The 17,841-nt window shown below is 38.6% G+C and overlaps 1 protein-coding gene across 8 annotated transcripts in view; it reads left to right on the top strand.

The window, feature by feature from the left end:
* Nucleotides 1-17,841, top strand: part of cacna2d3a (calcium channel, voltage-dependent, alpha 2/delta subunit 3a) — a 343,144-nt gene that overhangs the window by 9,555 nt on the left and 315,748 nt on the right. The window contains exon 1 of one of the 8 annotated variants that reach the window (XM_062053834.1): nt 16,244-16,353. The exons of the other annotated variants lie outside the window; for them this stretch is intronic. Within the exon in view, the coding sequence (XP_061909818.1) occupies nt 16,258-16,353 (96 nt within the window). The 5' untranslated portion in view covers nt 16,244-16,257. Of the gene's footprint in view, nt 1-16,243; nt 16,354-17,841 lie in introns of those variants that run through there. 8 annotated transcript variants of the gene reach the window in all.

Below are 17,841 nucleotides of genomic sequence, written 5' to 3'. Positions count from 1 at the left end.
TTTTATTCAAGACTGTTAAATTAGTTCTTTGAAAATGATTAAAAAGTACAATTTATATCTGGTTTAAAAAGAACAACATTATTCAAATTAGAATTTTGCTAAGAGTGAGATGCAGTGTATGCAGTTTCATTTCAATATACTAGTTTTTGATCAAATAAAAGATTAACCCATTTTGAACTCTCTCGGTCATTTGTATTCAATTGGGTTTTTTAAAAAGTAGAGGAATAATTATAAATCAAATTTTTTTTTTTAAATCAGGTATTTTATTTTTAGGCCAGATTGCCCAGGCCTACTCTGATGTTTCGATCTGCAACTCCAATTCTTCCAGTGAAGTTAGTAGTTCCATTTCGCGGTTCAGTTTGAACAAGCTTGGCGGACAACATCTCCAGCAAAGTGATCAAGTGATCAACATACGGTTCATTTTTAGCCGTTTCTTATTCAATATGATGAATAATTCTTGTTGTAGCACCTCTGATTGTGCTTCGCTTTCAGTTAAATCCTTTCCGCGTCCTTACGACAATCCTCCTCCGCCTTTGTTGCAGCTTCCACTGCGTTTCTATCTCCCGTGCAAGCATTATAGATTTTCGGCACTAATAAATGTAGTAATTTCTACACTTGATCACACTTCTAAGAGGAGATAGGATGTCGATTGACTGGTTCTTTATATTCAAAGTATCAGGTTAAACAAGATATCTTCACATACAATTGGTGTCTAAGTATACAATGGCTTACGTGTTCTTGAACAATATCAAGTATATCTAGCTGCGGCCGTGCAGAACTACTCTAAGTCGTGCCCACTTTAAGTCTAAGTCGCGTCCACTTAAGTGAAGTGAAGTGAAGTGAATTATATTTATATAGCGCTTTTCTCTAGTGACTCAAAGCGCTTTACATAGTGAAACCCAATATCTAAGTTACATTTAAACCAGTGTGGGTGGCACTGGGAGCAGGTGGGTAAAGTGTCTTGCCCAAGGACACAACGGCAGTAACTAGGGTGGCGGAAGCGGGGATCGAACCTGCAACCCTTAAGTTGCTGGCACGGCCGCTCTACCAACCGAGCTATACCGCCCCTTAAAGCAGTCCTTCTCAAATAGTGGGGTGGGGCGCGTGTGACCTCGGGCAACAATGCTTTTTTTCCCCCTACCGCAATATGATGTAGCGTATGTCGCACTTGGCTTCCCTGTAAACAGGAAAAACTGGTAATTAACACGGAAAACAGAAATGCATTTAAAAAAATGTTGCTAAAAATAAATTAAAGTTACGCTTTGGGTTAGGTTTAAGTTTTTGTTAGGGTTCTTGTTACGGTTAGAGTTGTAGATAATCAGCCAAAAAACCAATACATTCAACTAGGGCTGGGCGATATGGGCTTTTATTAATATCTCAATATTTTTCTGCCATGTCACGATACATGATATACAGTATATCGCAATATTTTGCCATAGCCTTGAATTAACACTTGATGCATATAATCACAGCAGTATAATGATTCTATGTGTCTACATTAAAACATTCTTCTTCATACTGCATTAATATATGCTCATTTTAAACTTTCATGCAGAGAAGGAAATCACAACTAAGTCAGTTTACCAAAACTATATTTATTAAATACTAATTTCAAAACAAAGTGCAAGATTGTCAGAGACATTTTAAAACAAATTAGTGCACTTTTGTGCATGATGTCACTAAGATGACATTTATAAACAACACTAAATTAAAGTGCACTTTTTGAACAGAACGCCACTACAATATTTTCAAACAAATAAAGTGCACTTTTGTGCATGATGTCACACAAGATATTTCAAAAAGAGGACCCTATTTGTATGGCCACAATGCCTGAACATAAAACAATGGCACCAAAAGGTCAGTGAGGTTACTTATGGAAAAGTTCACAGCTTTAGTCTTAGTTTTTTCTGTATGAAATATATGTCACAAATAAGAAGTTCAAAAAATATATAGTTGCATTTTGTGCATGGTGTGTTGTGCTTGTGAAAACAACCAGTGAGTAGTACCAGGTTGTTCAGAGGTTTTGTGCCAAAAACACAAGCCTATAAACGGTGTCTGGTTTGAGAGATGCTCGGTGGCATGTAACTATATTCCCACTGGTACTAAACACCCTTTCCGATGGGGAACTGGTGACAGGCACACAGATACTTTTTTGCCACATTTTTAGATTTGGGAACATTTCCTCATGGTCTTTCCACCACTGCAGGGGATTTGCTTCACTGTCAACATTAACAGACTTCAAGTAGGCAGACAACTCTTTTTCAATATGCTCTCTCTGTGATAGTGTGCTTGAGGATGATGTTGCTGCTGTTTTAAAGAAGCTTTCAAGGGTTTTCTTCCTTAGTGGCTCTGTTGGCTGTGATGCTGTTGATGCATCTTGAGGGTAGGAAGCAGTGCCCTGGTCAGACTCGGACAGCATAGCCTCCATCTCAGCTAAGGCTCTGCTCTTGATGTCCTCCACCTTTCCTTCTGTGCAGTATGTTGTCTTGAACCTGGGATCCACTAAGCCTGCCATGTCCAGCAGGGCGTTAGTGGAAGGATCAGAAAACTTCTTGCTCAGATAATCTAGGATGGAGGCTTTGATAGACTGGGTCAGTGGAGTGTCATCCTCCTGATATGCCAAGAGGCTAGACTTGAAGAGATGGAGCACAGGCTTGACATAGGACACTGTGATGTAACTCTGACCTGATAGAGCATCAGTGAATTCCAGGAGGGGTTTGAGAGCCTTGTGCACTGACTCGAGGACTTGCAGGTCTTGCCAGGTGAGAACGAGATGCCGGGTTTTCTTGTCTGCGGCTAAGACTTGAGAAATTGCTTGTTCCTGCTCCAGCACCCGCTCAATCATCTTCTCTCGGGATCCCCACCTGGTAGGAGACTCACTGATTAGCTGGTGTGCAGGGAGTTTCAGCTCTTGCTGTGCGGTGGCCAGGTCTCTCCTCCTCTTCCAACTGAACGAGAAGCTGCTTACTACCTTCTTGCACACAGCAACAGCACGTTAAATGCGGGTGTGCTTCATGGTTCTCTCTGAGAATGAAAAACAAGCATTTATAATGTTACAGTAATTGTGAAGAAATCCACTAATTTTGGTAATTATTTTTATACAGTAGTGGGTAAAAGTGAAGATGCTTACATAAAATATAAGTTTCAAAATATAAAAAATGCAATATGAAACGCAGTCTACTGACACACTAATGCAGAAAAAGAAATTAACATGTAAGCCAATTTATATAAAAACTCTTGGATGCCTAAGCTAAGATGCACAGTTATGCACCTTTTTTGAAACACACACACACACACACACACACACACACACACACACACACACACACACACACACACACACACACACACACACACACACACACACACACACACATACACACACACACACACACACACACACACACACACACACACACACACACACACACACACACACACACACACACACTTTAGTTGCATAGATAAAACAGTTCTGTGTTATGACCAGTAGGGTTTTATAACAATGCTGAAAGATGATTACTGTCACGGGGAGAAACTCACCAATTGCAAGATGCAGGCGATGGCCAAAACATTGTAGACGTGTCCACTGGTTGAGGCTCACAGCTTTGACAATGTTAGCTCCATTATCCGTGGTGATGCACACCTGGCGAGCTTCATTTAAGTTCCTTGACATCAGAGCATCTTGCAGGCCTGTGTGGTCCCCGGGAAGAAAACTCGTCTGAAGGCACTTGCATTTCAACTCCCAATTGTCAATGTAGTGAACCGTCAAACTGAGGTATGGCTCACACGTTCGGCTGCTCCATATGTCAGCAGTTGTGGAGAAGTGGATCACATTTGTAAGCTGGTTCGCCAGCTCTTCTCTCACTTTAATGTACAACTCAGGTAGAGCTTCCTTTGCAAAATATTTGCGACTAGGCAGATTAAATCTTGGGTCAAGTGTGTTGATGAGCTTTCTAAATCCAGGCTTTTCAACCACACTAACTGGGGCCATGTCCTTCGCTATGTAATAAGTTACTGCGGACGTTATCTCCTTCTGTTTTTCATATGGTGTTGATCTGTAAATGGAAGACGTCAGGCTCAATTGTGTCAGTACAGGTTGTTTCTGCATTTTTTTGGGTGTGGCACCGGCCGGAGATGTTAACGTGCGGAGTTTCAAGCACTCTTCATTCTCTAGCCGGTGACTTTTTGAATGAAAGAACAAATTAGTAGTGCTGCTACCTTCTGTAGCAACGCTTTTGCTGCATACTTTGCATATTACTGTTGTCTGCTGAATATATTCCCGCTTGAAGCCAAACCACCGCCAGACGATGGACCCCGTGCTGTTTTTTTGGGGCATTAATTGTTCTTCCTTCATTTGTGATCAGTTTCGTTTCTCTCTCTTGTATTGTCACTCGCACCGCTCCGCTTGTACCACTTGCTACAGTTAACGTTAGCCATGCCGCTACCTCTCTTCTCGGCGAGAGCGTATGACGTGGCACACGCTTGTTTTATGTCTCTGTGAGCAGGAGAGACGAGAGAGTGAGAAGAGCCTGTAGTATAATGCCCGCAGCTAAAAACAACTGAGTGAGAACGTATACTCCAATATCACGATATAGTCATTTTCTATATCGCACAGAGACAAACCCGCGATATATCGAGTATATCAATATATCGCCCAGCCCTACATTCAACAACCAAAATAATAGCAACCATCGGTGCATTGCATTAGCCATCTTGGATCACGTTAAAAATCAAGTGTCCACTCTAGTGTTGAAAGCCTCACTGTGGGCACGTCTTTAAAGCATGATTCACGTCCGTTGTCGTCACCCTTGTGGCCGCAACTTATAGTGCGTGCGACTTGGAGTGTGTCTGCGGCTGCAGCTATACCCTCCTCAACAATACCAGCGCTTTTTCTTGCCTCAACCTCCTGCTTTCGTTCCTGCAGGATCATGGTAAATGTAGTTATTTTGGCACATAACAATACATCTCTACATTTGCCATATAGTCTTATTGCTGTGGTCTACATGAATACACATTAAAATAAATGAATATTGACAGCTCCGCTATAATTTTATAAACATGCAATTTAAATGTACACTTCACAAAAGAAGTTACAACATTATTAATTGTGTCAATTGATTTTGTTAAGTCTGTCAACACTGCGCAGCTGCACACTGTTTACGATCTACTATATTCCATTATTTCAATAAGTGCCAGCAATACTAAGTCCAACGCTATCCATCCAGCTAAAATACAGTGTTGTACAGTGCAACTATTAAGGGATGAATGAAGTTTATGCAATGCATACTACAACACTGCCAGTCGAGCTGGCATCCGTTACACTCGACGCTGCACTTCTTTCTCTTTATTGTATTTAAATGTTTAAACTGATATGATGTTGTTAATGTACCACCAAATTCTCTGAGGCCCCGTTTACACTAAGCCGGATAAGGTTATCCAGGGTAAATCACACCTAACCTTATCCGTTTCCACACACAACAATGCCACTGTTTAAGATCCCCGCCCCCTACGTCCGCCGGGGCAACGCGACCTAGTACGCATGTGCCGAAGAAGAAAAAAAAGCGTACATCTGCTCCAAGCTTTCCAGTACATGACTTTACTTCACTGTGAAGTTATCTAAAAGAGTACAATAGCCAGTGATGTGGTATTTCAATTAATTAGAATCCAGTGTGCTGTGGGACCCTATTGTAGTGTATCACACCTGAGCCATCATAAATTAATAAACTCTTTAATCCACATGAGAAAGTAGACAATAAACAGTTTTGGACACGAGAGGATGATTCCATCTTTCAGCTGCGCGCTAATGGCGGAGTAAGCGAAGATGCGGACATCATGCACACTGCCTGGCCATTTCACAGTCACGTCCATAAAGCAATATTTGTAGTCACACACTGCCTATCACGATCGCATCCACGGGAGGAAGGGGCCAAGTTTTCCGGTAAGTAGAATCACAGCTGACTGTTCGAAAGTTCTCTTGCCGTCTGAAATGTGTTGTATCCGAAATAGCTGCAATCGCCTGTTGCCTTCTCTTAAGGTATTGATTTGTGATTTCCTAAAGCGCCTGTACATGTACAAGAAGGAAAAACATGGGCATGTCTGGATGACTCGCCTCCATTTTTGTTATGAAGCTGGCTGTAGCGCTTTCTTTCTGATGTCATTTCCCGTGAGGGGCGCATACTTTCTGGCGTCACTTCCTGTGTGGGCGCGGTCTTTCTGGCGTCACTTCCTCTCCGAACTCACTTTGTAAACGATCAATGAGTCCATACAAAGCTAAGTGCCGGAGATTCAACAAATACACGGCTGACTTACCTGTGTAAAAATTTGTCCGAGGAGGGGGACCTTAAACGATGGTTTAGTGTGGCTGAAACGGGGCTTCGGCTAAATAATTATTCGTTTAATGGTTTACGACTTAGTGTAGACATGGCCTGAAACAGGTTTGGAGACGGCTTAGGGTAAATAAATAAACATTCAATTCACAGACAACAGTTCTGGTCGACATTCATGCAATTAACATGCCTATTGCACTCTCCCTCAATACTCACAACATCTGTGGCGTTGTGCTGTTTTTATAGTGTTGTGGCCGCTTGTATTCACCATTATTAGGCACACCTGTGCGATAATGATGCTGCCTAAACAGCATCTTTAAATAGCACACTTTATCTCTGCAAACGAGAAGTGCTTTCCAACACATTATCAGATTTGTGAATAATATTTGAGCGTAATAAGGCCTTTTGTGTACATAAAACACATGTAGATCTTTGAGTTCAACTTAAAAAAATAGGATTAAATAGAAAAACATTTATTTTTGTTGTGTGTATGAAAATCAAAGTATCTTATAGAAAAGGACATATTTCATATAGTCTGCTACATCTTCAATCCCGAAACCACCCTCTCCCTTAACCTTATTTGTGCTATTTTACCATACAATAACAACAACAACAACAGCAGCCTACTTCCTGAATGTATCTCATTTCAAGGTTATATCAGTCTGGGAAATATGTGTGTGTGTGTGTGTGTGTGTGTGTGTGTGTGTGTGTGTGTGTGTGTGTGTGTGTGTGTGTGTGTGTGTGCGTGTATCTGTCTCCATGATCAATACCTTAATAGAAAGCACATATTAGCTATGTTCTTTGTTACAAAAATAATGCAAAATACCTTGTGTACAGTGTGTGTATAAAGTCACCCTCCAGCTTACAGACTTCTGACGCATTAAACATCACCCACTGATTGTCACAATGAGCTTTGGAGTTTACCATTCGACTGTGATTGTCCTGCATTCTTTAATTTCATGTATCATTGAGCAAGTTGTTTTTTTGTGCCAGTGTGTGATGTTGGCTTTACTGGTTTTCACCTCACTAATGTTATGGCTTCTTGGAATCACAATAGTGGGACATACTTTCCACAATGCAATCATTACAAGCCCTCTAGTGATGGAAGATGCGGTACAAATTGCCACACCGGAGAGAATAAGCTCGTTCAAAGGTTGAAGATAACGTTTGCAGAATAGATTCATGACACATTACTCACTCATTTAATTTGGGTTCGCCGTGGGGTGGCTGTCAGCCTGTAGCAGTGGCATGTGGTCAGGGGAGGCTGAGAGGAGGTAAATCAGGGCCATATGTTTTGTACCTGAAAACATTTACCTTGAAAATGAAAGTTCAGGTGCTGATGTTGAATGTTGAAAAGTACATCAGTGTATTCAAAATAAAAATAAATGAACACCATTTTTTCCAAATTGAATATATTTCTAATTCACACTTAATTTCATTTAAGGAAATTTTTTTTTTCATTTTTATGTATTTTGATATTTGAGCTTTACATTTTTTTAAATTGATACTATTTTTGTTCTACAGTTAAATTTTTTTCACATCTTTCTTTTTCAGATACAAAACTTTTTTTTTCAGTTTCAGACTTTTGGCCCTTTTCGTGCAAGTGGTGCAAGGGGGGTGGCCTCATGACGGACCAATCAGCAAAAGGATAAGGGGCGTCCTCTTCACCTTGCGTTCAACGAACATAGGATATTTTTTAATTCAAGCCAACACTTCATACAGCATGCGATAGTCAGAGAAATAAATGACGCCAGTGAACAGCGCCGATGACAAAATGCAAAAATGGCCCGACAAATCGTGCTATATTATGCATTGCAACAGCCAAGCATTAAATTCCGATTTTGCATTGCACCGCAAGCGCAGTGCGCCGTGCTGCGCCTGCGCAGTGATCCACTCCCAATTGCAATAATGATGTCGTCTGGTTCTGCCGGGGCCCTATATTAGGTTCTTCAGCCCCCTTCTGCGGCTAGCACACAGGTGAGGAGACATGTTCACAATGAAAGGTTGTTTGGTGACAACATGCAATGTTTTCTAGCTAGCAACGTTAGCTATGGTAAAGGTTATGGGGTTAGTTAATTTCGAACATTTGTTGCCTCGGGCATAATTTTTCTAGCAGGGGTCACTGTAGACCCTCTTTTACTTCTTGTTGTATTTGTGTTCCTGCAGCTACCTTCTAGAGATGGGATTTATGGCTCTTTTTTAACAGTTCTTTTTTTTGCAACAAAATAATTCCTTCTGGCGGTTATAAGATAAGGATCACAATAATTTCAGTGTACACAAAAAATACTGTATTGGTAAGAATTCTTCTAAAATATTGTAAATAATTTATAAATTTTAGTTTTTACTGTAAATGTTCCTTAAAGTGGTCCCATATCTCCATGCTTTACCAGTGAAATCACATTTTTTGTTAACTTTCCCTAACTTAAAGAATGTTGTATTATTTTAATAACATAGATAACAATACACTTTAACAAGTAAGACTAAAATGTATATATGTGTATACAAATGTAAATAAAATTAGAATACAAAATAAGACAAAATAAAAAGAATGCAGGGTGCACTCTTGATTTATCTACTAAGTTATTTATGTGTCACATTTATATATTGTTAGTATACGTTTTACAATGTGTATAACTTTATTTTTGTATTGAAAAGAAGGACTGAATAAAGTATTTTGTCAGCACCACAATCACTCCCTGGTTCCTGGTCTTCTCCATCCAACACAGCGACACCTTGAAACACAACACAGAGCCACAAAGGAACACCACGCACACCACAGAGCACAAGGGTTACACATGCATACAATTATAATATCATACATCACATGTTTTTCCACTTTCTCATTACATGTCCGAAAAGAAGCAGGAGGAAGCAGAGTTTAAAAAAAAATCCTATCCCTTTTAGTTTTATAGCAATTTCTAACCCATTTGTTTGTACTAAATCTGTAACCACAGTGAATGAACACATAAATAAACAGACACATGAGTAAGTAAATTTGGCAATATTTAATTATCATACATAGTTATGATTCACATAATGAGATTAATAAGATCTTCCCATTTTCATTAAAGTTCAAGATGTTTAACAGGAGTCTTCTTTATTGTACTTTGTAAACGCTGTGAGTTTGAACAGTTTCTTAAAGTGGATCATACAGTTTATTAATCCATTCCATAATTTAATTCCACATACTGATATGCTGAAGGTTTTAAGTGTTGGACGTGCAAGCAAATGTTTTAGATTACATTTTTCTTTAAGGTTATATTCATCTTCATTTTTGTGAGTAATTGTACATTCTTGGTTAGCAGGTTATAGTTTGCTGTGTACTTTAGTTTGACTGTTTGCAAATGCATCAAATTGAATTAGAATTTCAATATTTTATATTTAATAAACAAAATGGTTTGAATGTTCTCTATATCCAATATTTTTCATTATTCTAACTGACCTTTTTTGTAACATACACTACCGTTCAAAAGTTTGGGGTCACATTGAAATGTCCTTATTTTTGAATGAAAAGCACTGTACTTTTCAATGAAGATAACTTTAAACCAGTCTTAACTTTAAAGAAATACACTCTATACATTGCTAATGTGGTAAATGACTATTCTAGCTGCAAATGTCTGGTTTTTGATGCAATATCTACATAGGTGTATAGAGGCCCATTTCCAGCAACTATCACTCCAGTGTTCTAATGGTAAAATGTGTTTGCTCATTGGCTCAGAAGGCTAATTGATGATTAGAAAACCCTTGTGCAATCATGTTCACACATCTGAAAACAGTTTAGCTCGTTACAGAAGCTACAAAACTGACCTTCCTTTGAGCAGATTGAGTTTCTGGAGCATCACATTTGTGGGGTCAATTAAACGCTCAAAATGGCCAGAAAAAGAGAACTTTCATCTGAAACTCGACAGTCTATTCTTGTTCTTAGAAATGAAGGTTATTCCACAAAATTGTTTGGGTGACCCCAAACTTTTGAACGGTAGTGTAGTTAGTGAATGAAGTGTACTTTTTAAATTATTTCCCCATATTTTTACACAATAATTCAGATATGATAACACTAGCGAGCAGTAGAGAATATGGAAGGATTTTTGGAATACATCATATTTAGCTTTATTAATGCTAAACAACCCCGCAACCAGTATGGCTCTGGCCATAGTGACTGCTTCCCCAGCACTATTACGAGTGAGTACATATCACACATGGATGTTGAGTTGCTATCATTAACATGTGCTTCATTTCCACCTCTGCCAGTCCACCACTTAGATAAATCAGAAACATTGCATGTTGTCACAAAACGATCTTTCATTTAGAACATTTGTCCCCTGTGTCGAATGCCGCAAGCGGATCACTGCGCGTGCGCGTCTTTTTGTGTCGTTCTCGCCATTTCCGGGTCCTAAATGGCTGTTGAAGTGTGCCAACTTGTCGGAGCACGTCTTCAGACTTCTTCTGTCCAGGTGAGATGCATGATTTATGATCTACAATAAACTTGCAGGGAGGAAGGAAGTGAGGAAACATCACCTCGCTAGTTGATCATGTCGAAATTGTACACTGGCTTTTGATCACAGGGCCACTATAAAAAGTTTGTCTGCGTTAGCGCTTATAATAACAATTTCACTAATACTTTGTTAATATTCAAATCACGAAATGTATAATGGAGTATTGTTGGCGGTTTATGAATGTTTTTTTATTAGATTTTATGGGTGAAATAGAGGACCTCCCATTGGCTCCGCTGTAAGTACTGTACTTTTATTTACTAGTTAGAATGCATTTAAAAACATGTCTTTCATTAAGATTGAAGGATAGGCACAATTAAAAAAAAAAAGTGCAGTTCCCCTTTAACTTTCTCTATGTATTAATAACATGTAATATTCAGACTGCTAAACATTCTGTGCACTGTAAAAACTTGTTCAGAAGTATAGTTCATTAAACTTAATTTCATGAAGTTTTTTTTTTTTATTGCAAATTAAGTTGATCTATTTTGTGTGACTACTTAAGTTTCTAATAATCAAAATACATATTTTTTGTAACTCGTTTTTATTTTAATTTTAATTTTACAACATAAAATAGCTTTTTTAACCTCTGCATGAATACATTTTATCAAAGAACATGGCTTTGCAAGGCCTTATGACAAGAACGTGTGAATTCATCACGTCAAAGAAGGTGAGGCACACAAAGCGCCATCTTTTGAACACACACATTTCGACGTAGCGTCCCTTTTGTGAGGACAACCAACTCTAAAAGGTTTGTCCTCTTAAATATTTAATTCACACTGTTTTGTGTTACTTTATTACCTAGTAAAGCACTACATTTATATGGGAGCTGGCTGGTTTAGGCTGATGTAGCATATAGCTAGTTAGCCATGAGCTTTTCCGATCAAAGCAAACCACGTTTTGTTTAAATCTTTTCTTTTGTTCTCTGCTTTTACTAAAGGAAACTAATTGATAATACCCATCAACCTATGTTCATGTTTATTTTGAGTTGCCAGCTTGTCGAGTTGCTAGCTTACATACAGGCTGCCGCTAGCTTGCATTCCAAGCTCCTAGCTTATTTAAGGACACAGTTGACAGTTGTTGAGTCAGTTTATTATCTAGTACTAAGTTAGCTCAATGTAGGCGTATTTAATTCATCTCATACATTAGATAGGCAGAGAGTGAGGATTGGTTTGTCTATTTTGTGAAGCTAAATACAACGTTTGCTATGCACACAAAAACAAGCCTGTCATCTTTGAATTTGATTACATTATGATGCTTGTCTGTATGCTTTTAGCATGGATGTATTTGAATTATTGTTATTATAACCATAACCATATCAACTAAATAATAGCTATTATGCATACATTCCTTTTGTTTGATTTAGATCAACAAACATCTTTGTCATCAACACATTACAGCATATTTAAAAGGTAAGATTATATGTATGCATGTCTGTATGTATGTGTATATATATTTTGACTGAAACAAGTTTTAGTATATTTTTCCTTAACTTTCTTATTGTGATTTTTTTTTTTTTAGATCAACGTCCAGCTTTGTCATCAACACTTTGAGGCTGATAGACCTTGTAGAAAGATTTAAATATTATATATACATATATATATTTAGAAATACATCAACTGAATAAAGAGGGACAAGCGGTAGGAAATGGATGGATGGATGGATGGATGGATGGATGGATAAATGAATAGTTCATAGTAAGTTTGCTTATACTATTTATTTTGTTTCAGATTAATGAATGGCTTTGTCAACACTGAGTGGCAGCTGACAGAATTTGTAGAAAGATTTAAAGGAAATAGATATTTATATTATCTGTATCGTTAATAGTCATTTTTGCTTCACGTTCTTTTTATGATATTTCAGATCAATGAACAGGTTTGTCTTCAACACTTTGACTGGCAGCTGACATACCTTTATAGAACAATTTAAAGAGGTAAGAAATATGTTTCCTCATTCACAGGATATTTAGTCTGCATTGCTACTGATAATGTAACATATGTCATAATTTGAATAGTCATGAAGTTGTGTACATTTTTGTATGAATTCTTCTAAAATATATTTTGTATATATTTTTAATATATATATTTTTTTCAGTAGTTTCCATGTCTTTTGTAGGCTTTCGGCACTTCATTCTATTTTGTTAGAATTAATGTACGATGCATGTTTAACATCATAGCTTCCATATAGTTGGTTATACATTTGACTTTCTGCTCCTATTACTTTTGTTCAAAGTAAAATTGTCTTTGTGTTTTCTCTTTTTGTCTTTTAAGTTAAAGTTAAAGTACCAATGATTGTCACACACACTAGGTGTGGTGAAATTTGTCCTCTGCATTTGACCCATCCCCTTGATCACCCCCTGGAAGGTGAGGGGAGCAGTGGGCAGCAGCGTAGCCGCGCCCGGGAATCATTTTTGGTGATTTAACCCCCAATTCCAACCCTTGATGCTGAGTGCCAAGCAGGGAGGTAATGGGTCCCATTTTTATAGTCTTTGGTATGACCCGGCCAGGGTTTGAACTCACAACCTACCGATCTCAGGGCGGACACTCTAACCACTAGGCCACTGTTTAGAAAGGCGATTGATGAGGAATGTTCTTCTTCTACGTCGTGACGCTGGGAAATGATGATCAGCATGCATCTCAGGACTTTGTCATCATTGCTGGACAGTCTTGGGAACATGAAGCACTGCTTAAGTGTTATCCATGTCTCCTTCAAGACATGTTTTATTGTGGACATTAAACATCAGCAGTAGTGTGTAATGTGTGTATTTCGCTTTGCAAAATGGACAAAATTCTACTTCATTTTTCTTCATTCTTTCTTTGACTTATTACCAATTTAATAGTTTTAACAAATTAAAAACCTGTAAGTTCACAAAAATGTTGCGACCATTTTTGAAAAAATTGCATCAAATTAACATTATTTAACTGGTATATATTTTAATTAGGTGTGGTGTAATTAATTTGCTGTCTTCTTTCATTATTGTCCAACTTAATTTTTGGCCAATTTTTTGAAAGTTTGACTTAATTTTGTTGCATCTTCAACTTATTACCAACTTAAGTATACCAATTTTACCAACCTATAAAACACATTTAATTAGGTCCTGTGTAAGTAATTTGCTGCCTGTTTGCATGTTAATCAAACCAATTTATTTTGCATTTTCAACATATCAGCTTAATTATATAAAGTTTTAACAAATTAAAAAAACAGTAAGTTCACAAAATTTGTAGGAATTGATTGTAAAATGTTTTTTTTAAAATAACATTTTTATAATTGAAGACTCAACCAGAACAGTTTCAAATAATGTACACAATATTTCAGCCAGCCAGAAAAATCCATCCCATATTCCTCAACTGATGTGCTAGCATTTGTTTAGGTGCAAATATCACAGAAAAAAAATTACAAAACATCTTTGACAAAGCATGATCATAATGTAGGACATTTTTATTTTGTTAAACCGGATGTATAAGCGTAACGCTTTTATTTTGAAGCCAGAAAAGTGACTGGTTTGAGAAAGTGTCTTGATGTCAAACCTCACTGTTTGCTATTAAAAAGTCCCCTCTCGACTTCATGCCTACCGTCTTTCATTTCTGTTCAGCTTTTATGCCATCTTACTAAAGCAGTGTCAGTAACAATTTACATTTTTTGTTATAAATGCACCTTAACTGTAATCTACACATGAAAGTGAAGCCCCACCCGAGGGTCAAAAAGGGCGCAAGTGCGTTAATTGCGCAACAAAAAAAATAGTGCCTCCAAAGGAACTTATAGTTAACATGCTATTATCGCGTTAACTTCGACAGCATAGTATATATACATATCTAAAATGTAAAACACAGTCTAGAAGTTGTACTCGCGGTATAGCGGTATAGCTCGGTTGGTAGAGTGGCCGTGCCAGCAACTTGAGGGTTCCAGGTTCGATCCCCGCTTCCGCCATCCTAGTCAGTGCCGTTGTGTCCTTGGGCAAGACACTTTACCCACCTGCTCCCAGTGCCACCCACACTGGTTTGAATGTAACTTAGATATTGGGTTTCACTATGTAAAAGCACTTTGAGTCACTAGAGAAAAGTGCTATATCAATATCATTCACTTCACAATTCACTATGCTCCGTAAATGATGAACTCATGAGGCAAGTCCTTATGTTCCATTTCATCCAAGATGACTGCAGCAGTTGACAGTGTACCACAATGCAATGCTTAATCTACAAAAGGGTAACATAAAACAGTTTGCAGTGGCAAAAAATAATCGTTATGTGGCAGAGTCTATTTATTATGGTATCCATATGTTAAATATCAATATATTTTGATGTATGTTGGGGAGGTGTAATGTTGTGTGATGACTACGCTGAAATTCATTTGCTCGGACGGTCTTGGCTGTCAACTATTTTGTTGACATATAAAATTAAGGTTTTACACTCCTTTGGTAAACCGACACTTCAGATAAACTAGTGAAAACTGCTGACTAATTGCTTCAGGTTGTTTAGATGGTTAAAATGAGGCAAGTGTGAAATGAGCCTAATGTTTTACATGTGAAGCAAAACATATTTGATATAGTTCTCAGTATTATGCAGTGCAGTTTTACGACTCCAACGTTATTTGCTTGTTTTCTTTAACCACTTTTTTTCTACCCTATTTTTTATTTCCTTCTTTAGCCTGAAAATTACTTCAGTGAGGAAATGTGAGTGTATGTGGAATATGTGATCGTGCCAATCTGCTGCCAAAGATGGGTGAAGTTTGAGGCGTTCCACTGTTGCTCCGTGTGTCAGTGCAGGGAAGGCGGCTAAAGATTAGATTTTAGTTTTGGGGAAATTGAATAGCTGTCAGGTTCTCTTCAGCATGGCTGGTGATGAGGTGAGGTAAGGGGAAGCTGTGGGGGCGTGTATGATGACTGCAACTCACTCCCTAAAGTGCCACGTCCACTGAGAAGATGATTTTGCAAAATCACTGAAAAAAAAATACAGATTCTATGATGCATTTGTGTCCGTGTGCTAATAAGACACAAAGAAAAACTAAACGAATGCCGGAACAGAGAGGATTGCCACGTGCACTGTTGATTACAATGCCAACAGGCAGTAGCAAAGGTGTAGAAATGAGATTAACAATGGGGGGCACACATAAAGCCATGAATAGTTTGAGTAAAAATACTGTTTTTAAGTAGCAACTATGACACAAAGCATTGTTTTCTTCTCCAACAACACCATGTGGTTGAGTGCAACAGTTTGGCCAACAAAAATAAGTTAGGGTAAACAGGGGTGTGGCCAGCGCTGTCTGTAGAAGTAAAAGTCACCGCCGCTGTCCATGGTGCTGAGGACGAGCGCCATCGGGCGAGACACAGCTGGCAGGTGATTAGATTTCACAGGTGGTACGTGTTAATCTAATCATCTGTTGTCTTTAAGAGTGAGCGGCCGGGTGCAGGAGAGGAGGGAATTCTGGAGAGAGACTTGGAGAGCATGAGACAAAGGAGGACTGAGAAGTCGTGTGTCATGCAAGTGCTTGATGGAAAAATAAAACCAGTTGTTACTTCAGAACACCGGTATCCAGCTGACGTGAGTAATTCACCCACCCCACGAGAAGGAGACTTCTACAAGGGGTTAGTACGTGTGCCTTACATTACGAAGGTCCTGGGTTTGATTCTGGACTCGGTATCTTTCTGTGTGGAGTTTGCATGTTCTCCCCGTGACTGCGTGGGTTCCATCCGGGTACTCCGGCTTCCTCCCACCTCCAAAGACATGCACCTGGGGATAGGTTGATTGACAACACTAAATTGGCCCTAGTGTGTGAATGTGAGTGTGCATGTTGTTTGTCTATCTGTGTTGGCCCTGCGATGAGATGGCGACTTGTCCAGGGTGTACCCTGCCTTCCGCCCATGTGCAGCTGGGATAGGCTCCAGCACCAACCGCGACCCCATAAGGGACAAGCGGTAGAAAATGGATGGATGGATAAAACCTCTTACATCTAATACACAAGCTTAGTGCCTCAATGACAGCAGCATGCTGTCACTTTGCAGTCCTTCCTTCAGTAAATTGCTGGTGGCAATGTGTTGCAAATAGGTGACATAACATTTTAGATAATGTGTACGTTACTTAAAGGAGAACTACACTTTTTTTTTAAATTTTGCTCATTGTTCACAATTATTCTGTTAGACAAGAAGACAGATATATTTTCTTTATGCATTCTAACTCGTGAATAAACATAATAAAAGTCTGCTTACAATGGAGTCAATGAAAATAAAGAGATGCATATTTATCCAGGAGAGTCTTGAAACCAATTTCCTTGGCCCAGCCTCACACCAAGAAGTTGTACACCTCCATGCTTTTCCAAGTTTTCATCTGTTTTGTCATGTAGAATGGTGTCTGCAGCACAATATTTCGATATGTTTGAGAACGCGACCGATGTATAATCCTTGATATCTTTTTTGGGATAAAGTATAGGTATAGTTAGATTTGTTGCTTGTATCTGCTTTTTGCTGGAAGATTTAAGCCTCTTTTGTACTCAGATAGTTTGTGCGCTGCTTGCTGTACAACAGCCATCTTAGCTTCATTGACCACCACTGGTTTTCACTTCTAGGAAGAAGTCACATGCTATATTCCATTTCCATTTCAAGACTTGAATATCAACCAAATATCAATGATTTTGTTATTGTAAACGCTAACGCACACAATGTATTTTTAGCGGCGCTGTGATCACAAAGAGTTAACCAGCTTGTGTGGCTATGTTGACATCATTGGGTGGTGAGCTGCTCTCTCGTCTTGGTGCTTGTGAAAGTTTATTCTAGATCATAAATAATGCATCTCACTTTGATAATAGAAAGATGAGGACATAATCTGACAAGTTGGTCAATTTTGGCATGTAATTTAGACCCGGAAAATCCAAGAAAAACACGAAAAGACGCTTGTTTTTTTCTTCGTTAGGATTATGTGTCATTCTTCATCTAAACAGGAATTCAACATCCGAGCAGTTGGCATCTCAGTGATGTTTTATTGTGCTTGTTGGCTCCCACAAAGTCTGCAGTGAGGAGTAATCAGTGATGTTTT

The sequence above is a fragment of the Entelurus aequoreus genome, linkage group LG07 (assembly GCF_033978785.1).
Source record: "Entelurus aequoreus isolate RoL-2023_Sb linkage group LG07, RoL_Eaeq_v1.1, whole genome shotgun sequence".
Taxonomy (NCBI): Eukaryota; Metazoa; Chordata; class Actinopteri; order Syngnathiformes; family Syngnathidae; genus Entelurus; species Entelurus aequoreus.
This window is presented reverse-complemented; position numbering and strand designations above follow the sequence as displayed.